At 52.4% G+C, this 20,222-nt stretch overlaps 1 protein-coding gene across 4 annotated transcripts in view; it reads right to left on the bottom strand.

Moving 5' to 3' along the window:
• Positions 1–10,828: 10,828 nt before the first annotated feature.
• Positions 10,829–20,222, bottom strand: part of ADGRL1 (adhesion G protein-coupled receptor L1) — a 45,002-nt gene continuing 35,608 nt past the window's right edge. For 3 of the 4 annotated variants that reach the window (XM_033401226.2, XM_012535871.3, XM_033401228.2), the window contains 16 exons: positions 19,897–20,082; positions 19,537–19,575; positions 19,184–19,367; positions 18,878–19,000; positions 18,144–18,358; positions 17,678–17,848; positions 17,030–17,239; positions 16,716–16,936; positions 16,435–16,501; positions 15,948–16,039; positions 15,113–15,281; positions 13,691–13,819; positions 13,408–13,504; positions 13,186–13,314; positions 13,028–13,045; positions 10,829–12,541 (listed from right to left, as the gene is read on the bottom strand). In XM_033401226.2, coding sequence (XP_033257117.1) covers positions 11,799–12,541; positions 13,028–13,045; positions 13,186–13,314; positions 13,408–13,504; positions 13,691–13,819; positions 15,113–15,281; positions 15,948–16,039; positions 16,435–16,501; positions 16,716–16,936; positions 17,030–17,239; positions 17,678–17,848; positions 18,144–18,358; positions 18,878–19,000; positions 19,184–19,367; positions 19,537–19,575; positions 19,897–20,082 — 2,793 coding nt within the window. In that variant the 3' untranslated portion in view covers positions 10,829–11,798. The remainder of the gene's footprint in view (positions 12,542–13,027; positions 13,046–13,185; positions 13,315–13,407; positions 13,505–13,690; positions 13,820–15,112; positions 15,282–15,947; positions 16,040–16,434; positions 16,502–16,715; positions 16,937–17,029; positions 17,240–17,677; positions 17,849–18,143; positions 18,359–18,877; positions 19,001–19,183; positions 19,368–19,536; positions 19,576–19,896; positions 20,083–20,222) is intronic. The other variant, XM_033401227.2, reaches the window with a different exon arrangement.

The raw sequence follows: 20,222 nt of genomic DNA, 5'->3' as shown, positions 1-20,222 counted from the left end.
TACGCGGGCTTCAGTAGTCACTTCAGTAGTGACTTGCGGGCTCTAGAGCGCAGGCTCGGTAGTTGTGGCGCACGGGCTTAGTTGCTCTGCAGCATGTGGGATCTTCCCGAACTAGGGCTCGAACCTGTGGCCCCTGCATTGGCAGGCGGATTCTTAACCACTGTGCCATCAGGGAAGCCCCGAACATAATGCTTTTCAGAGGTATATATATGAGGTATATATATGACACGTGTATAGCTCTAGTCGTTTATTTTCACTGGTGTATGGCTGTGCTGTCTGATGTAGTAACCATTAGCCACATGTGGCTATTTATATTTCAGTTAATCAAAATTAAATGAAAAATTCAATTCCCCAGTCACTTAGCCACATTTCATGTGTTTAATAGACACCTGTGGCCTAGTGGCTACCACATTAGACAGCTTAGATAAAGAATACTTATGTGATCACAGAAAGTTTTGTTGGACAGTGTTTACTTATCCATCTACCTCTTGCTTGGTATTTAGCTTGTTTCTGGTTTTCTACTCTTACAAACAGTGCTGTAATGTTTATTGTTGTGCATGGCTCTTTGTGTACACATGCAGGAGTTTCTCTAGGCTACATACCTAGGAGTTGAATTGCTGGGTTTTGGGAATATTCACCTTTACTAGATATTGCCAGTTTGTTCTTCAAAGTGATTGTTCCAGTTCTCACTCCCACCAGCATTGTTGCTATTGCTCAGTGTCCTTATCCATACTTGCTATTGTCAGACTCTTACATGTCTGTCTTTATGATGGGTGTGAATTATTGGTTTCAGTTTGCATTACCATGATTAATAGTGAGATTGAGCTTTTTTCATGTTTATTTACCATTTGCCTTTCGTGAATTGCCTGTTCATATCTTTGCCCATTTTCCTGCTGGATTGTCTTCATCTTACTGAGTGCAGGAGTTCTTACATCTGAGGCATGCCTTTTCATTTGTATGGTGTCTTCTGATGTTCAGAATTTATTATTATTATCATCATCATCATTATTTTAATGTCATCAGAATTATGAATCTACTTATAGTTTGTGTTTTTTTTGTGTCTTGCTTAAGAAATCTTACGCTGCGATCAGTAAGATATCCTATTGTATTTTCTTCTGGAAGGTCTACTTTTCATATTTAGCTTAAAAAACAAACAATCTGGAATTTATTTTTGTTTATGATGTGAGGTAGTTTTAATTTTTTTCATTTGGATAACCACGTGTCCCAGCTCCATTTATTGAGTAGTCCAGTGGTTCTCAAAATGTGATCCCCTGGGGATCCCCAAGAACCTTTTAGGGAATCCATGAGATAAACTATTTTCATAACAATTCTAAGGCATTATTTGCCTTTCTCATTTGTGCTGTGTTGTTTGTGCACTGTTGGTACAAAAACAATGGGTAAAACTTCTGGCCCCTTAGCAGGAAACAGTGCAGTGTCACCATATTGTGGTAGTGGTTGTCATTGTATTCCTCACCACCACACACACACACACACACATGCTCAATGTTAAAACAGTTTCACTTAAGAATGTCCTTGAAGAAGCAGTGAAAGTAGTAATTGTGTTAAAGCTTAGCCCTACAGCAGGTCTTTCTAATATTCTGGGTGGTGAAATGCGACGCTTGCATAGAGCACTTCTATCGCATGCTGGAGAATGATGGTAGTTGAGGTAATGTACAGTTGTTTGAGTGGAGGTGGAACTGCTGACTTTTTTCATGAACACAGTTTTTACTTGAATAATTGCTAATTATTAATTATTCAGACTAGGATATATGCTATGTATTTTCTCAAACAAATGCAGTGAGTGGTCACTTGGAGGAAAATTAACAGTGTGTTGCCAATGATAATATTTGAGCTTTTAAGCAAAACTTAGACATTTAGGAAACTTTTATTCACCACCATCAGCCTGACAACTTTTCAATATTTAAAGGTTTTCCTGATGAGATCAGTGGTGATATTATTAACAGATATATTTAAAAAATACTGTAGAGTGAAATGTAATAACTCAGCATATCAATATTTTCCTAAAGACCAATGCATGATGTTACAAAATCAGTCATAAAAGATCAATTAAAATTTGTAAGATAGACCAATGGGTTTCAGTGTAACAGAGTATGAAAAGTTTATTGATACAGTTTCATATTCAACATTGTAACTAACTTTAATACACCACCACTTGTTGAGTTTTGGTATAGTAGCAAAGTAAAATATCCCCAATTAGCTGAAAAGGCTATGACACTCCTCCCTTTTCCAACTATGTATCTTTGTGAGGCTGGCTTTTCTTCACATACTTCAGCCAAAACAGGATATTGCAACAGATTGATTGCAGAAGCCTGATGTGAGAATACAGCTGCCTTTCATTACACCAGACAGTAGGAGTTTTACAAAAATGTAAAACAATGCCATTCTTTGCACTACTTTGTTTTTAAAATATGCATATAGTTACTTTTTAATAAAATAGGTTATTTATTTTAACATTTAATAGATTTATTAACCAATTTAATTTAGTTAAATATTTAAAAATTTTGCTCAGTTTTAATTTCCAATTCAGTAAATATAAATAATCTCTATCCCCATAAACAACAGCTCATTAGGGTCCCCATTAATTTTTATTTTGCGGTACATGGGCCTCTCACTGTTGTGGCCTCTCCCGTTGTGGACGGAGCACAGGCTCCGGACGCGCAAGGCTCAGCGGCCATGGCTCACGGGCCCAGCCGCTCCGCGGCACGTGGGATCTTCCCGGACTGGGGCACTAACCCATGTCCCCTGCATCGGCAGGCGGACTCTCAACCACTGCGCCACCAGGGAAGCCCCACATTCATTTTTTAAAAAAAGATTTAATTTTTTTTTTTAGAGCAGTTTTAGGTTCATGACAGATTTCTCATATACCTCTCCCCCTCCCACATGCATAGTATCCCCCATCATTAACATCCACCACCAAAGTGGTGAATTTGTGTACAATTGATGAACCTATATTGACACATCATTATCACCTAAAATCCGCAGCTTACGTTAAGGTTCACTCTTGGTGCACATTCTATGGGTTTGGATAAATGTATGACATGTATTCATCATTACAGTATGATACAGAGTATTTTCACGGCCCTAAAAATCCTCTGTGCTCCTCCCAGTCATCCCCCTCCTTATCCTCATGAATTTTTAAAAGGGTAAAGGGATCCCAAGACCAAAAAAATATAAGATCCTCTGGATTAATCCATCCTTTTCCTAGTGATTTGTAATCTCTGCCTAGAGCAAGTTTCCATCTAGTCACAGGTCTCTTCCATTGGACTTTTTGTCTCTTCCTGTGCCAGATACCACATTGACTTAAATATTACCACACTATAACCCGTCTTGGTAAGGCTAGTTCCCCACCTTGTTCTTTCTTCTTCCATTTGTGCTGGTTATTCTTGGTCTTTGTTCTTCCATAGAAAGTGGGGCACACAAATACTTTTTCCTATTACAAAAGTAATACATATTAATGCAAACAATTTTTAAAATACAGAGTTGCGAGAAAGTTAAAATTACCCTGTTAATATTCTGGTGTATAGCTTTATATTCTGCATATATTTTATTATTATTTTTTAAAGTCAATTAAAAATTATTTTTTCTTTTTTTAAAACGTTTATTTTTTGGCTGCATTGGGTCTTCGTTGCTGCACGCTGGCTTTCTCTAGTTGCAGAGAGGTGGTGCGCGAGCTTTTCACTGCGGCGGGTTCTCTTGTTGCCGAGCAGGGGCTCTAGGCACGCGGGCTTCAGTAGTTGTGGCGTGTGGGCTCAGTAGTTGTGGCACTCGGGCTCTAGAGCGCAGGCTCAGTAGTTGTGGCGCACAGGTTTAGTCGCTCCGCGGCACGTGGGATCTTCCTGCACCAGGGCTCGAACCTGTGTCCCTGCATTGGCAGGCGGATTCTTAACCACTGTGCCACCAGGGAAGTCCCTGCATATATTTATATTTATATTTATACACACATACACACATACACTTGTATATATACACAGTTTCATATTTGTATACACACACTTTTTGTATATACATGCCATCAAAACAAAAGTAAGGTCATACTTTACCCTGTTTTTTATATCTAGGTTTTTACCCTTAGTATTATTATGAATATATTTCCACGTCCTTTAGTGTTCTTCTGCATTATCATTTTGAATGGCTGCATGGTATTCTGTTTATGGATGTGCATTATTTATGTAACAGTTTTCTTTGCTAAAATTTTAGATTCTCTCTTGTGTTTCACTCTTAGAAGCCTTACTACAGGGAACTTTTCTTGTCGCTGTCTTCATGCACATGCATGGTTCCTTAGGATCAATTCCCAGGAGAGGACTGGTTGGCTTAAAGTGAGGGCTTCAGTTGTGAGAAGCTGGGATCACTTGGACAGAGGCAAAGGTTGATGGAAGACAGTGGGGCAGGACAGACAGAAAAGAGTAGTGGTTGCAAGGGTTTTGGTCAAGGTGAGTCCCAGTGAAGTAAGAAGGGATATAAATGGGGGAGGGTCCTGTCATCACAGCTCATTGCCATGACTGAGATGTTTGAAAGGGTAAGAGAGAAGCAGAATAAGCCTGAGGATATTGTAGGGATAAAGGAGTAGCCTCAGCCTGGCACCCCTAGGCCTTCCCAAGAGTTCACGGGAGAGAGGAGGTTTTCTCAACGGCAGAGGCTCCAATGCTTTGAAGCCTTTGGGGATCTGAAGCGAATCCTCTGTTGCTCTGCATTAAGACCTTCCCTCTGGCTTAACTCACGTGAGTCCACTCTGGACAATCCTAACATACTAGCTACATAGGGACCATCAGGGTGTGGCATGATTAGTGGGCATCTCTGATGTGGGGAGCCAGATAGTCAGCTTCCCTTAGTGAATGCCGAGTGGGGTTGGTGGGCAGCGATGGGGCCTGGGCAACTGCAGCTGGGTGCAGACAGCCCTCAATGCAGCCCCTGGGACAGGAAGACCAAGATGGAAGCCTGGTCCATCTTTCTCTTACTAGCTGAGTGAACACGGGTATGTTCCTGAACCTTTCTGGGCTTCAGCTTCTGCAGTTGTATATTGGAGCTAACTAAAACCTGCCTCACTGGGTGGTTGAAAGGATTAAATTGGACAGCATATGTAAAGCATCTACAGGGTGTGGGCACTTTGAACTGCATAGTAATCTTATTTTTTTGAGTAAGTCATTTACTCACCCTAACTTCAGTTTCCTCATCTGATATATGGGGATAATATATATCTTGTGATAATTAAATAAGATGAAATGTAGGAAAGAGCTTTGAAATGAATATCAACATAAATGTTACTGTTCCTGGGCACATGCTAATGGTTGCCCCAAGTGTGTACAGGTGCCGCTAACAACCACTGAGGGTCACAGGTTGTCAGGCACAGCAGGTTTCACTGTGTGGGTAGAGGAGTCGGATGTGTACAGTGCCGGGAAAGTAAAGGACAAAAAGGTGGAAGAACTGGCTGTGTTCTCATCTTATGCTAGGATAAAATTTCAAAGTCAGAGCATGAGGTCAAAATCATAAATAATTAAGTTTACGCTTAAAGCTCCTGAATTTGCTCACAGAGCATCTCTCTGTAAGTCTAGTAGAACCAGTTCCTCTTCAGCATAGGATAGGGTTGGGCACCAGCTAAACTGCTGAACTTAGATTTCAGGGCCATGCTGAAGTAACAACAGCATCGCACAGTGAGGGGTGCATGGGAACTGAGAGCAGCTGAGGGAATGGTCTCAACTCTCATCTCAGGCCTACTCTGGGTCCTGTGCTCCATTCAGCTGTGTGTCCTTTCACAGATATTTATTGAGCACCTAGTGTGTGCCAGACACTGTGCTAAACAGTAGGGAACAGCAGTGAAAAAACAGACCATTGTACATTATTTTCTGGTGGGGGAGGCAGACAATAAACAAGCAAAAAAGGCAGTTTGTGAGACGGGAGCACTATGGGAGACAAAGCAAGACAGGGGTTAGGACGTTCTGGAGTGGCCAATTGCAATTTAAATGGAGTAGCCTGGGAAGGCCTGCTGGGAAGCTCTTGTTTTCATAAGCCCTAAAGGGAGAATAGGTGAACCCTAGGAACAACCAGTGTAAAGGCCCTGAGGCAGGCAGGAGTTGCCTGCATGTTTGTGGACAGTGAGCACCCCAGTGTGGCTGGAGTGGAGGGAAGGAGGAGAGCCATAGGGATGAGATCTGATGCTGTAGGGCCTTGTGGGCCATTGTGCTGACCTTAGCGTTTCGTCTGGGTGAGAGAGGAGGCCTTGGAGAGTTTTGAGCAGAGGAGGGACAAAAAATATGCTTACTGAGATCATTCTGTTTTGTGTGTCCCCTGAAGAGGGACAAGGGAGCTAGTTAGGGGACTGTTACAGTGGTCCTGGTGAAAGACGGTGGTGGCTTGAACCAAAGTAGTGAGAACTAGTTAATTCTGGGTATTTCAAAGTTAGAGGCACTACTGCATCTACTGTCAGATTAGATATGGGGTATGAAACAATGAGTGAGTTCAAGGGAGGCTCCAGGGGTCTTATCTTGAGTCTCAGGATGGACTTGCCGTTAATCAAGGTGGGGAAGCCTGTGGGAGGAACTGGAACAGTGGTGTGTGTATACATGTACGTGGAACTGGGTTTAACTTTGAGATCCTACCAGACACCCAGGGGGAGATGTGGAGTGGGTAGTTGGATGTAAATGAATCTGGATCTCAAGATGGAAGTTCAGGCTGGAGCTCTACGTTTGGAAGTCATCAGCATGATAGATAGTACAGCTGACACTTGAAAAATGCAGGGGTTAGGGGTGCTGACCCCTGTGCAATCAAAAATCTATGTATAACTTTTTTTTTTTGGCTACACTGTGGCATGCGGGGAATCTTAGTTCCCAGACCCTGTGCCCCCTGCAGTGAAAGCATGGATTCTTAACCACTTGGACCACCAGCGAAGTACCTCCATGTATAATTTTTTTTTGGCGGTACGCGGGCCTCTCACTGTTGTGGCCTCTCGCGTTGCAGAAGACAGGCTCCAGACGCGCAGGCTCAGCGGCCATGGCTGAGCCGCTCCACGGCATGTGGGATCCTCCCGGACTGGAGCACGAACCCATGTCCCCTGCATCGGCAGGCGGACTCTCAACCACTGCGCCACCAGGGAAGCCCCATGTATAACTTTTGACTCCCCCAAAACTTAACTACTAATAGCCTACTGTTGACTGGAAGCCTTAACCATAACATAAACAGTCAATTAACACATATTTTGTATATGTATTATATGCTGTCTTCTTACATGAAAGTAAGCAATAGAAAAGAAACTTATTAAGAAAATCGTAAGGAAAATACATTTACAATACGGTACTGTATTTATCAATACCGAAAGCGTACATCATTTATTTACAAGATGAATCGTCTGTCAGTACCTACATCAATATTGTCTTATAAAAAACACTGTAGATATTACACATATTACTAAGACTAGACATCAAAAATGAAAAGAAAATGTGAAAAAAATTCATTTTTATTTACAGGTATAATGATTCATGCACTGAAAATGAAGAAGCAGCAATATGATTGCTTTATGGTAGCCTAGTGCAGTCGATGGGGCTGTGTACGGTTTGTCAGTGTGTGCATAAGTTTTGATACATTTTAACTTTTTATAATAGATATGTGTGTATTTTATGGTAGTAAATGATAAAATAGACTAGTATCTACATATATTCTGTGCATTCATGACATGCCTCAGTTTTTTTGAAGGTTTCGAGGTTACATGGTTCATTTGCGAGTTTTTTCCAATTGTCGCAAATCTCCAAGAATTTTTCCAATATACTTATTGAAAAGAATCCTCATCTAAGTGGACCTGTGTGGTTCAAACCTGTGTTGCTCAAGGGTCAGCTGTATTTAAAAACCATTTAATGAGATGAGATCTCCCAGGGGGTGAGTGTAGGTAAAGGTCCAAGGCTGAGCCCTTGGGCACGCCAACATTAAGAGGTCAGGAGATGAGAAGGAACCAGTGTGGAGACTGGGAAGGAGTAGCTGGGGAGTGGGGAGGAGGAATGGCTGAGTGCGGCATCCTAGACGCCAGTGTTGAGGGCAGAGGGGCATGGAGAGAAGTGCTTGCACTACTTGGTCATTCCTCTCTCTCTGAGCACTGTGAGAATGTGAAATACACATGATGCAATTCCACTGTGCTGTCTTGACCGAAAATGCACCATTCCAGTAACGTGTGGGAGTCTAGAAATAGCAGCTGGAATCAGACAGGCACAGCATACAGTTCCTATGCTATGCTCTAATATAGCCTGTGGACCGAAATCCAGGCTGAGAAGGGCTTGAGGCGCAACATGGCACAGTGGCCTGGCCCACAGAGACTTGGATGTGCATCCAGGTGCTATAAGCCTCAGTTTGTCCATCTGTAAAATGGAGCTCGAATAACCTCCGCCCAGAGCATTTATGAGGATTCAGAGAGAAACTGCACCTGCATTGCCTAGCAGGCCCTTGAACCTACCAAGTTCTATAAACATGAATGATTCTGTGACTCACCAGTCCTCTGCTGTGGGTTCTAAATGCGGCAGTGCAGGTTCCTCACTCGGTCACAGCCTCACGGGGATGCTCTGTGCAGATCCACTCACCTGTTTCTTGCCTCCCCCCGCAAATGAGTCACGCTACTCTTGTCATTCCAAGAAATCTTAATTTCTTTATTGTTTGATTTTTTTTTGACTCAACAATTTTTTTAAACTTTTTTTTCTGAAACGTTCTTGTTGTTATGAGCCTTTTGTTTTGTTCTCGTTAAATGCACTCGACCCAAAATTGGTTTGGCATATCGAAAAGGAGACCAAGGAGGGACTGGGGGCATGGGAGAAGAGGGAGGAGGCCCAAATGGACAGAGAGAAATTGAGGGTAAGAGAAGGGGAACACAGAGACAGTGAGAAAGACACAGGGAAAGAGGTGGAGACACAGAAAAAGGCAAGGAAAACCAAAACCAAAGCCAAAAAACCCCCACCAAACCCAGAGAAAAATAAGATTTGAAAGCAAATGAATTCAGGAGCCCAAGAAAGGGAGTAGGAGAGGAAACCAAGACCCTTCCTTCTTTATACCGTCCCAGCTGGAGTGGGGGCATCAAGGCACCAGGTCTGGTTGGGGTGGGGGGACACCTGGGCTCTCGGGGTAGCTTTGTGCTGGACTGCAGTGGTTTCCAGCCCTACCAGGGGGCCCTGCCACACAACTCTGAGGCCTGGGAATCCACCTTGGTGATTCTGGCTGGAATGGGAACCAAGGGACCCGCTGTACCCTCTCTCTCCCTTTGACTGTCAGAGTCTGGAGAGATAAAAGGAGGACTGGGCAGGGGAGAGGACGCAGGAGTTCCCCTGGGAACTCCCCCAGCCCACCCTCTCTTCCAGACCTCTTTGCTGGTCAGAGGCATTCTCTGACTCTAGCTGGGCTGATGCCTGGGCTGGGCCCACTCTTCCATCTACCCTTGTCTCCCACCATCTCTTCACAGGTCTCTAGCCACCCCTCCCCAAAGAGGAGTTCCTGGCCTAGTGAAGCCAAGGAAAGCCACGGAGCTGTCTCCTGCCCTCCTCACAGAGCCATCTGCGCAAGACCGTTCCTATCCTTACTTCACCTGCCCATCCAGACTCACCCATGGTCTGGTGAAACGGGTTAAAACTCCCTACCAGAAAACAGATGGAACCCACCTTTACCTTCTCCCCACGCCTGTCCCCCCATGTGGGACAAACCACCATCTTTGGGTCTGGCCCCTTCTCCCCTATAACTGATGGGGACAAGCCAGCCCTAGCTCCTCAGGAGAAGGGAGGGGCTTTTTAGCAGCAAAAAGGGTCCCTCCAGCCACCTATCTGTCCCTTTCCCTCAGTTCCTCCCCGGAGTTCCTCCCCATTAACCCAAAGTTCATGGCAGCAGCAGGCTGAGACCCGAAGATGTTTGAAAACTCATGGCACTTGTGAGAAAAGAGGGAGGGACAAAAGAGATGAGGGGTCAGAGCAGAGGTGGAGGGCCACCCCTGGGGAAATGGCAAATGACAGGGCTGGGCTAGTATGGCAGTGGGACTATGCTACCCCCAAAGAGTTGGGGGGGGGGATGTTGCTGGGAAGGCCAGGGTGACAGACTGGAGAGGGGACTGGGAGAGGTATTCGGGAGACATCCCAAGCCTGGAGCTTCCAGCATCTGCAGGTTTGGGGTTGAACCCTCTGAACATGGGTGTCCTGACCCCAGCCAGGCCCTGGTACCTGGCTTTGTCTCCCCTGCGGGGGCGTGTTGGGTAAGGAAGGCAGTCTCTCACCTCTCACCTCCCCACCCCGTGAAGGAGAACCACCTCACCTCCCCCAGCCCTCCCTCCTCAGTCATCTGTAAACCCTGCTGCCCTCATTTTCCTTCCCCTCTCAACCTCTCTAGGCGGGAAATCGGCCCCTTCCTCCCAGGCCGAGTCCCAGAAGCAATGTACAAGAAGCAGGAACTCCAAGGGACAGCGCAGCCACCTTGGCAAAAGCATCTTTGGGTGTGAGGGTGCCTCCCCCGGGCCAGTGGGGAGGGGAAGGGGAGACAGGCCCCAAGTCCTGGGGCAGGCAGTGAGGTACACGCCCCAGGAGGGCTGACTGATGCCAGGGAGAGGCAGATGAGGGAAGGAGGCAACAGAGACGGGTGCCGGGTGCCGGAAAGGAAACGGGTTCTTTGTTTCGATGTTGCTTCTAGATTTTGTTTTCTGTCTCTGGATTGTAAAAAGCTGCTCTGGCGGCCCGCCCACCCGGCTGGGGATGCACACGTACACAGAGAAGTCCTGGCTGCCAGGGCCCGGCGGCGCAGCTCTGCTCCGGAGAAATCCCGGGCTGGCCGGGCCGCAGGCTCCTGGTGGCTTCAAGTGATGAGATTTTCTTTCTTTCTTTTTTTGTCTTTTTTTTTTTTTTTTTCCTTTTCCATTTCATTGAAATATTTACAGCAATGGGGACGGAGGAAGAGGAGAGAGGGAAGGGGTAAGAGGGCCCCTAGGGAAAGATCCAAGCCCAGGACCCACTCCCCAGGGAGATCCAGACCCAAAATCTGCTCCCCATAGCCAAGCCCACAGGACTGGGAACTGCTCGAGTATGGCCACCCCTGTGGGCTGGGGGCCCTGCGGGGAGTTGTGCTTCATCAGGAGTCGCCCCAAGGGAGGGGGTCATTGGGTGCACTCAAGGAGGGCTGAGGGGGCAGGCTTGCTGGGAAGGCTGGGACGAAGAGCAGAGAGAAGGAGCTTCGGAGAAAGTTCCACCTTTAAACCACCAGCCACAACCGCCCATTCCTCTTGCCCTGGGGCTTTCTCCCCGCTAGGGCTCTCTCCCTGGTCAGAGGCCCCAGTCTCCGTGGAGCAGGGAACTGTAGTGCAGAGGAACCTGTCCATCTGTCCTGTCCCCACTGCTCCATCCCGGTGCAACTGGCAGCACTCTGGCTGCAAAGAGAGGAGCAGCTGACGGGTTCCATCCAGCAGGGCCTTTGACCCAGGGAAACCAGAGCCCTCACTTCCCTCCAGGGAGTAGGATGAGTAGGGGGTGGGAGGGGGAAGTCAAGAGTGAGCTGCACCCTTCCAATTTCTCCTTCCTCACTCCCCTGGGGACCTCCTGGTTCCTCACTGCACTTGCCCCAAATTGAGCTGGTGCACACGGCTGGTGGGAAACCCTGTCTGTGAACCCTGCACCTCGGGCCCCCAGAGCAGAGCCCCCAAGGGGCCTGGAGGGCCCATGGCAAAGGGGCACCTGGAGAGAGTGGCCCAGCAGCCAGTCTCCATCAGCCTCCCTCTGCCACCAGAGCCCTACCCAGGGTTCAGTCCCCGGCCTGGGACACCAGCCCCTGGTCCGTGAGGTCCCTCAGAGACTGGTAACCAGTTGCATCTGCCCATCCCCATCGGGCCCTGGCCCCTCGAGGCCTGGGGCCGCCAGGTAGCCCTCGTGGCTGGGCCGCCGCACCTGGTAGTAGCCCTGCAGGGGGTTCCGGGCCACCAGGGCCGGCGGGCGCGAGGTGTAGTAGATTTCGGGGGGGCCAGGGGGTGCAGGTGGGGGTGGGGGCAGAGCCTCACTGGGCCCCTCGGGGCTGCTGTCCGGGTAGGAGGGCGAGTCCCGCAGGTTGGCCCCGCTGGCGTAGAGGGAGTCCCGGCCCGGAGGGGAGGAGAGGGGCCGGCTGGTGGCCCCGTCCTCCACTGTGCAGCTCTCCGACTCGTCCAGATCGCTCTGGTACAGCACCGACTGGGCCCGGGGCAGCAGCAGTGGCTCCTCCAGGGCCTTGTAGAGAAGTTCGATCTCTGCCCGGTCAGCACCCCCGGGCCCGCCTGCCTCTTCCTCGCCGCTGCCCCCTGGCACTGGCGGCACGGGGGGCTCAGGCGGTGGAGGGCCCCTGGCTCCGCTGCTGCCACCCCGAAGGTTGTTGTGCACCAGCTCCGAGATGATCATCTTCTCGAAGGCGGCAGCGTCGGCCAGGTTCCGGCCTCGAGGTGGCTCGGGGGCCCCATCCCCTGGAGGGAAGTCCCCGCTTCGCAAGGAGTAACTGTTGTTGAAGTTGCCATTGAGGGGCAGCGTGTCCATGCCGCAGGCTTCTCGGCCTCCCAAGGGGTGCTCTGCAGGCAGAAGGGAGCTGCTCAGAAGGAGAGCCGGGCAGTGAGAGGGGCGCAGGCCACAGGGACGGGGGTGCCTGCTTTCACCTGGCTTTCCCTGGGTTCACCCCTGCCCCAGGGGACTGGGGTCTTGTATTCCCTCTCTTCCTCACTGGCAGTTGAGGACACCAGCTCAGCAGAAGACTAGTGGAGGTACGTGTGGGGACCAGTTCCCCCAGGGTCCCCTCGCAGCTGGGGGCTTAGAGTCTCAGCAGTATGAGGAGATCTGGGTGACCAGATCCCTTTCCAACGCTCTGTCCCCCCCATCACCTTCATTCCCCACCTAACGCGACACCCTCTTGCCAGCTGCCAAGCCAGAGACTGTCTGTGTGTGTGTGTGGGGGGGGGGGGGCACTCGAGTTCTTCTCTCTAAGTTAGGCCATTTGAGGAGGCCACTGTCACGTTCCCCTCCCGGCCTTGGAAATATTACTAGGAAACAGTCACACTTACTGGGTTCCCGGTAGCTCCCTGCAGGTGCCGGCCAGGAGGGAAAAGAGAGAAGGAGAGAGCGGGCTCAGGATGCCAAGTCTCGGCTCCAGTTCAGGAGGCACAAGGATGCCACCTGACCTGGGCTGTCACCCTCTCCTGGCACCACAGTGCTCTCTCACCTGGGGAGTTGAAGACGGCGGGTGAGGAAGGATTGAAGCCCACCGACTCGGCAATGAGAGTGTTGTAGGGGCTGGTGCCCCCACGGGGCTGCAGCACAGGGTTGGTCAGCAGATGGTTCCCCATGGTACCTGCCCAGGAGGTCAGAGGTCACAAGGCGGCCAGGAGACCTGGGCTCGGGAATCTTGAGGGACTGAAGCCGGGGGTGAGGGATCCAGTCTCACCTCGGTTCAGGGTGGGTGTGCTGTTGATGTCACCCGCCATGAAAGAGGATTCCGTCTGTTTCCTCACGGTGTCGTTCCACATCCTCCGGATTCGGCTCTGGGGACACAGCTCAGACGTGAGGGGGCCCTTGGGCCGCCCACCCTCCACGATCTTTCTGAGACCACCTGCCTGATGAGCACCACCAGGGACCTGGGCAGAGAACTGCCCTGCCTCTTGGGCTCTCGGTTCCAACACTCGGCCCCAGGGAGCCCTGCCTGGCGCCCCAGCCCCCGGCCTGGATACCTGGGTCCCCGTGTAGTAGCGGGTGTTGCTCCGTATAGCTGAGGTCTTGAGTGAGCCGTGAGCGCCCCCGGGCGGGGAGCGAATGCAGCAGTAGGAGTGACGCAGGCACTTGCTGTACTCCTTGTGCACCTGGGGGGGCGAGGAGGACAGGCAGTAGGCGCCCCCGCCTTGGGGGTCCAGTGACCAAGCTGCTGGTGGGGATCAGAAGCCCCACTGTCTCCTGTCTCCCAACAGCCAGCCAAGAAGGCTCTCTTCTCACTCAGGCCCATCCTCCTTTCTCCACCTCCACCAATAATTTCTCATCCATTCATTCACTCAACAGATCTTTAATGAGCATCCTCTATACGCCAGGCGTGCTTTAGGCCCCGAGGACAGACACAAATCAGACCCAAAGCCCTACTTCTCAGAGCTGGTATTTTCTAGCAGACAGAGACTGAACACGGGTGAAACATCAGTGCGTTATGTAGGGCATCTGATGGTGTGAGGTGCTGCCGAGAACCATGGCCGGGAGGTAGGCAGTGCTGTTGGTGGGGGTCGGGGGCACGATTTCAAAAAGATCAGGGGAGGCCTCACTAAGGAGACATTTCGGCAAAGACCTAAAAGAAATAAGGTAGTGGGCCCTGTGGATATGTGGGGAGGGGCAGGGGACAAGCCCTGGGGAGGGTCCATGTCTAGGTGTCTGAGGGAGCAGAAGACAGAGAATGGCTGGAGGGAAGGGAAGAGAAGGGGAAGCCCAGGTTGGACCGTATGGGCCTGGGGGCCTCTGTAAGGATGTCCCTGTGTGTCTGATGAGGACCATGGGACAGTTTTGAGCAGAACAGTCAACCTTGCACCCAAGACTTGTGATCACTGCCTCCTTCATCCCTTCCTTAGCCTTACCCCCCTCACTGTCCCCTAAGACCAACAACAGTCTGACCAGGCCTCCCCACTGCCTTCAGGATATGAATCTACAAACGCCTTGGCTCAGTTTCCCTGGCTTTAGTCTTGAGTCTACTGCCCGTACACTCTTCTCCACATTCTTCTGCTTCTGTTATCTCCTTAATTTATTTTTTTTTAAGATTCAGACTGTAACACACTTTATTTTAAAAAGAAACTTCCTATCACCACAAAATTCACATTTTATCCCACAACTATTAAAGTCGGAAATGTTCTGTCTGGGTGGCACCCAGAGTCATCTCCCTCCACATGCTTGACTTGTGCCCTACACCCTGGGGAGGGTCCATCAACCATGTCCCTGCCCTGTGCTCTCCCAACTCCCCAAATCTGCCTTGCTTTCTCGTTCCTCTAGGCCCCTGTATCTTGCTCTTTTCCACAACCCTCTGCACCCCTGCCTAAATCCTCCCTGTGAGCCTGTGCTTCCCTCCAGGCAGACACAGGTCCCGCTACAGAAGGCAGGCACCTGGTCCCTTCCCTGGACCTCACCTTCTTCTGTAAGGCGCAGTGAAAGACGAAGATGAAGACCCCCTGGAAGGCGTTGAAGGTGGTGAAGAGATAGGCCATGACCACCGACTCCTTATTGATGAAGAGGAGGCCGAAAGCCCAGGTGAGGCCCAGTAGGAAGAGCAGCGCAATGGCCCCCAGGGCCCAGGATCTGGGGAGAGGTGGAGAGGGAACAGGGACATCAAAGTCCCTGCCAGCAGAGATGCCTCCCCCAGAGCCCTGCTGCGTGTCCCTCTTTGAGCAGGCCTGGATGCTGCCCTGGGATGAGCAGGCCTGCCCAGTGACACTTTCACCCAAGCTGACCCTGAGGGGCAGGCAGAGGTCAGGGGTCAGGGCTCTGTGAATGGCCAGTCATTCTCCTGCATCCTTCATCCTTTTGGCCATATTTCCAGACCTTTAAACTATCTTTTGCTGCCTATCTGTCTTTAAGTTGCCCTGAAATGGACTTTTTTTTTTTTTTTTTTTATGCCGAGTCGCATGGCTGGTGGGATCTTTAGTTCCCCGACCAGGGACCGAACCTGTGCCCTTGGCAGTGAAAGTGCAGAGTCCTAACCACTGGACCGCCAGGGAATTCCCTGGACTCACTTTTTGAACTCAGTCTCACCCTTAGCAATTATGTGCCTAAAACCACAGCTGGATGTGCTAATACCATGTTTTCTAATACTCGTTAAATAGATACATAACAAACACAGTAAAACACCATCTTTGTCCTTAAAATCACAGTATGTGACACCAGAGGCGAGAACACCACCTTTCAGGAAACGCCGGGAGAGGCCTGGAAAGTCCCGGGGCACGGGTGGGGCGAGGGGGTGCTCACTTAATGTTGTCGAGGCGACTGGAATCGGGCTTGAGCACGGAGGAGCTCCGGATCATCTTGTGCAGAGTCACCATGAGGAACACCAGGTTCACCTGGGGGCGGGACAAGGGGAGGGGCTGGGCCAGGGTCCCTCTGCCTCCTAGCGCCAGCTCCTGGCCAAGTCTCAGGCACGACCCCCCTTCTTCAGGGTCCCCTCTGCTGCTGTACCTGCCCCCAGGTGCCTGCCTACTGGTGTAACTGTTAATGTGGCTTCGGGGCCGGGGGGCAGGGCCCATGGCCTGACACAGAGCCGAGGCTCAAATCACAGCTCCTGGAAGGACGGACCTCAGTGCTGGAGCTCTACAGGCCCACTCTGCTCTCGTTTTCTTAGTTGGCTGCTCAGTTCTGATGCTTTTCAAGGGCTTGGGGAGAAGGAGGGCCTTGGGGTCAGAGCTAGGCTGGATGAAGGACAGAGACTCAGTACTGGGGGTACCGCCTTCCAACTTACCACGATAACAAAGGAGACAGGCCCAATGAAGCTCCAAATGAAATAATTGTCCACTCGGAGCCAGCAGCTGTGAAGGAAGCAGGGCCGGGGTATTGAGAGGTGGGGGGGGCGGGGGCGGGCTCTTCCCTCCCTCTGACTCCAGGAGCCCAGGGACTCTGCTGGCTGCGGCCTCGGGGATCAGGAGAGGGGAGGCCAGTGCCCTGAGGGTCCTGGCCCGAGGGATGCTGCTGAGCAGGGAGCCAGCAAGGGGGAGAGACTCGGGGGGCGAAGGGAGCACTCACGCCTTCTCGGTGCCGTAGCTGCGGTAGTCGATGGCGGCTGCGATGCCCACCACCAGGGCTGGGAAGCAGTACCCGCCCAGGTAGTAGTATTTGGTGCGGGAGTACTCGCTCTCAAACACCTCCACCAGCAGCAGATAGAGGTGCACGCCCTCCAGGCAGAGCCAGGAGAAGGCAGCCAGGAAGAAGTAGTGCAGCAAGCCAGCGAAGATGGGGCAGGCAATCTAGAGAGTGGGGAGCACCACGGGTGAGGGGCTGCCCCGGCCGGCCGGTGTTGTCTCTCCCCCCATCCTCTCCTGCCCTGGAGTCCTGCTCACCTCATACTGAGTCTTGTCTATCCCAACCAGGAAGAGCAGCTCGGCCAGGAAGAGGTTGATGCACAGGTTCTTGTGGATGGTGTTTCGGTCAGTCTGCAGTCCCCGCAGGAAGCAGAAAGTGGAGATGCAGATGGCCAGGCAGACCAGCGAGATGACGATGCCCACCCAGGTGATGACTGACAGCAGTAGCTCGTTGATGCGGCCCTGGTACTGCGGGAAGGAGCAGGGCGTGTACTTAGCGCCTCTGGTCTTGCACGTGGCCAGGGCTCAGCTTAGGTGCCAGCTACGGGCAAGGCCGTGGGCCACGAGCACCACTGGTGCAGCCCACCCGGCCTTCTGCCCCCCTGGCCAACTTGCCGGCCCCCACCCCTCTGCAGGCGGCACGCTCACTTCCTCATGCTCTGGAAGGCTCGTGGAGAGATGACAAAGGTGACACCAACGTGCTTCTCCAGAGTGCCTTGGGAGAAGGTGGGACCGTGACCAAAGAGAACCAGACGTGTGGCCTCATGCCCCGGGCAAGACTCAGGCCCCCCATGCCCACGAAGCTGGCCTTCCCCGGCACCGCCCATGCAGCACTTTCTATGATGCCATGCAAAGCCGGGCCAGAAAGTGGGCCCGCCCGGAGGAGCGGAGCACTGGCCAGCTTACGATCTCGCGGTGAGCCATGAGCACGGCAAAGTTGGTGAGGTGGCTGCAGGCACACGTGGTGTGGGTCTTGTTGGACTCCACCAGGCGGCAGCCCTGCGTCGACCAGTAGCCCAGCATGGAACGCTCCGAGTAGTTCCAGAAGGAGCAGTTGGCATTGAAGTGGTTCTTGGCCTGTTGTGTGGTGGTGACCGGGGGGTCAGATCCGGGGAGTCCCACTCCAGCCCGCACACCCGGCTATGGGGATAGTGACAAGCAGGAGACGAGTGCCTGGGGCTCTGGGCTCCAGGTGACAGTCTGAGACCTCTGGGGACAGAATGGCCCAAGCTGCTGAGGTGGGGGCTGGGGCCCCAGGGTGGGGTTGTAACTTGCTCTCGGGGTGGGTGAACACACAGTAGGGGGGGATGCACAGCCAGGGACAATGGAGGATGCTGGCACCCTCACGGAGAGAGGGGGCGCCTCCGCTCACCTCCAGGTGGGCCACAGTGAAGATGACAGGGTCCATGAGGAAAACTCGGCTGGACTCCTTGTTGATGGACGCTGCGATGACCTGGGAGTTCACCACCAGGGAGGCGCCCCCCAGGCCCCCCGCGCCCGCTTCACCTGCCAGCTTCACCGTGGCATTCTCGGTGGACAGGAAGAGGCCCAGGTTGTTGTAGAGGATGAAGACAACTTTGACCACTCCTGGGGAGAACAGGCACGGCAGGGTGTGTTGTCAGCCCCTGGCTGGTGTGCAGCTCCACCACGCTGGCCGCCAGGACCTCTGAAGCCAGGCAGGCTGCAGCCCAGGCAAGTGGGGCTCTGGGAGCCCTTCTGTGGGACCCCTGCTCAGTTATAGGCAGTTCTCAACGGCAGGGCAGTGGGCCGGGACACACAGGCTGGGTCCCCGGCCCACCTCTCACTGTGTAACGTTGAGCAAATCCCTGACCTCTCTGGACCTTCATCTCAAATGGCGCAAGCCTCCCTGAACTGCCACTGCACAGGAGTGAGCCCTACTAACTGCAAAGTGTGCTCGGCTCTGTGGGGCTTCGGGGGGGGGGTCTCCACGAATCCCCTGAAATGTTAACACTAGCTTGAATGAAGGACACCTCTGTGTGGCCACGGGTCCCAACCTCCTTCCGGATTCTTCAGTCCAATAAAAGCTGAGAACCGCCGTCCTCTGCGAGAGGAGCAGGGGTGCCCGCACGGGGCTCAGGCACTGACCGTTGCGGCTGTTCTGCTTGATGGTGTTGGCGGACAGCTGGATGGAGTTCTCGCTCGGGTACTCCTGGGGGAACACCAGCTCTTGCACTTGACCCTCTGTGTTCAGGACTGTGACCTCGAGGACTGTGGGGACAGGGGACGGCAGGGCACACAAGGTTGGGGGTCTGTGCACAGTCCAGAGGCCCGGGCTGTGGCAAGAGGCCCGAGGTCGAGGGCCAGGGTATCCCCCACGGTCTCCGGGCCGAGGGGGCCCCCACCGTTCAAGATTTGCGCCCAAACTTGCCCTAGCGCGATTGCAGCACTCACCCACGTTCTGCTTGGCGGCCAGGAAGCGGGCAGGCTCCCTGACATTGTCGGCCAGCAGGAAGGCACCCTCCTCTAGGACGTCCAGGAGCATGGTGGCCGTGTGCACCTGCTCGGTGGCATTCATGTCCTTCCAGGACTCAAGAGCCTCTGGCCGCAGCAGGTTGTCCACCGTCTCCACCACGGCCTGCAACGGTGCGGGGGCAGCTCCGTGATTCCCCCTACATCCTCCAGTTCCCTGGGCTGGGCTCTGTGCCCTTTTCTCCGAAACTCCATCCCCAGCGCCACCTGGGGCCTGCCCAGGAGCGACAAGGGCTGCCCCACCCCCTCGGCCAGCAGGAGCCCTTGAGCCTCACCTTGATATAGTCCTTACAGGTTCTCTCTCGCTTGTGCATCTGGGGAAAGAGATGGAGGTGCTCTCAGGGCTGGTCTCCCAGCCCCACTCCTCTAACCCCGACACTCATGTCTGGGCCCCAGGGAGCTTGCTCTTCTGCCTCTGCTACTGACCTGGGGCTAAGCGAGAACCATTCCTAAGGGAGCCCACACCCCCAGGACCATCCAGGGCAGTTCAGGAGGGAGCCCCAGTAGACCTGGGGTCTGTCCTTCCTTCTCCCGTCACCATGGGTGGCAGCCCAGCTCCACGGTAACAGGCCAGCTATCTCCTAAGTTCCCAGGGCAGTGCCCCCTGCCCTGCTGGCCCTGCTGCCAGGCTCTACCTTGTTGTAGTTCTTGCCAGCTGACTCGCGCTCGATGGGCCGCAGGGCCTGCAGCTGGGCATCCAGGATGTCCAGCAGCTGCTCCATCAACTTCACAGAGGAGGACACATCACCCGCATAGATGGAGCCCCGGGTGTGGCGGGCCAGCTCGCTGGCAATGTTGGCTGCGTTCTCCCCGCTCTTGATCTGTGTGAGGCGGGAGTGGGATGCCCCGGCTCTGTCAGGGACCGTTTTGCTTCCCTCTTCACGCGCCCAGCCTGCTCAGCCCCTCTCATCCCTCTCTCTGCTGCCCCTTCTCCCTGTCTGCCTTCTCCCTCCCCATCTAT

Source organism: Orcinus orca, chromosome 3, assembly GCF_937001465.1.
Source record: "Orcinus orca chromosome 3, mOrcOrc1.1, whole genome shotgun sequence".
In the NCBI taxonomy this organism is placed as follows: domain Eukaryota; kingdom Metazoa; phylum Chordata; class Mammalia; order Artiodactyla; family Delphinidae; genus Orcinus; species Orcinus orca.
The sequence above is the reverse complement of the archived record's forward strand: the minus strand, read 5'-3'. Positions and strand labels throughout refer to the sequence as shown.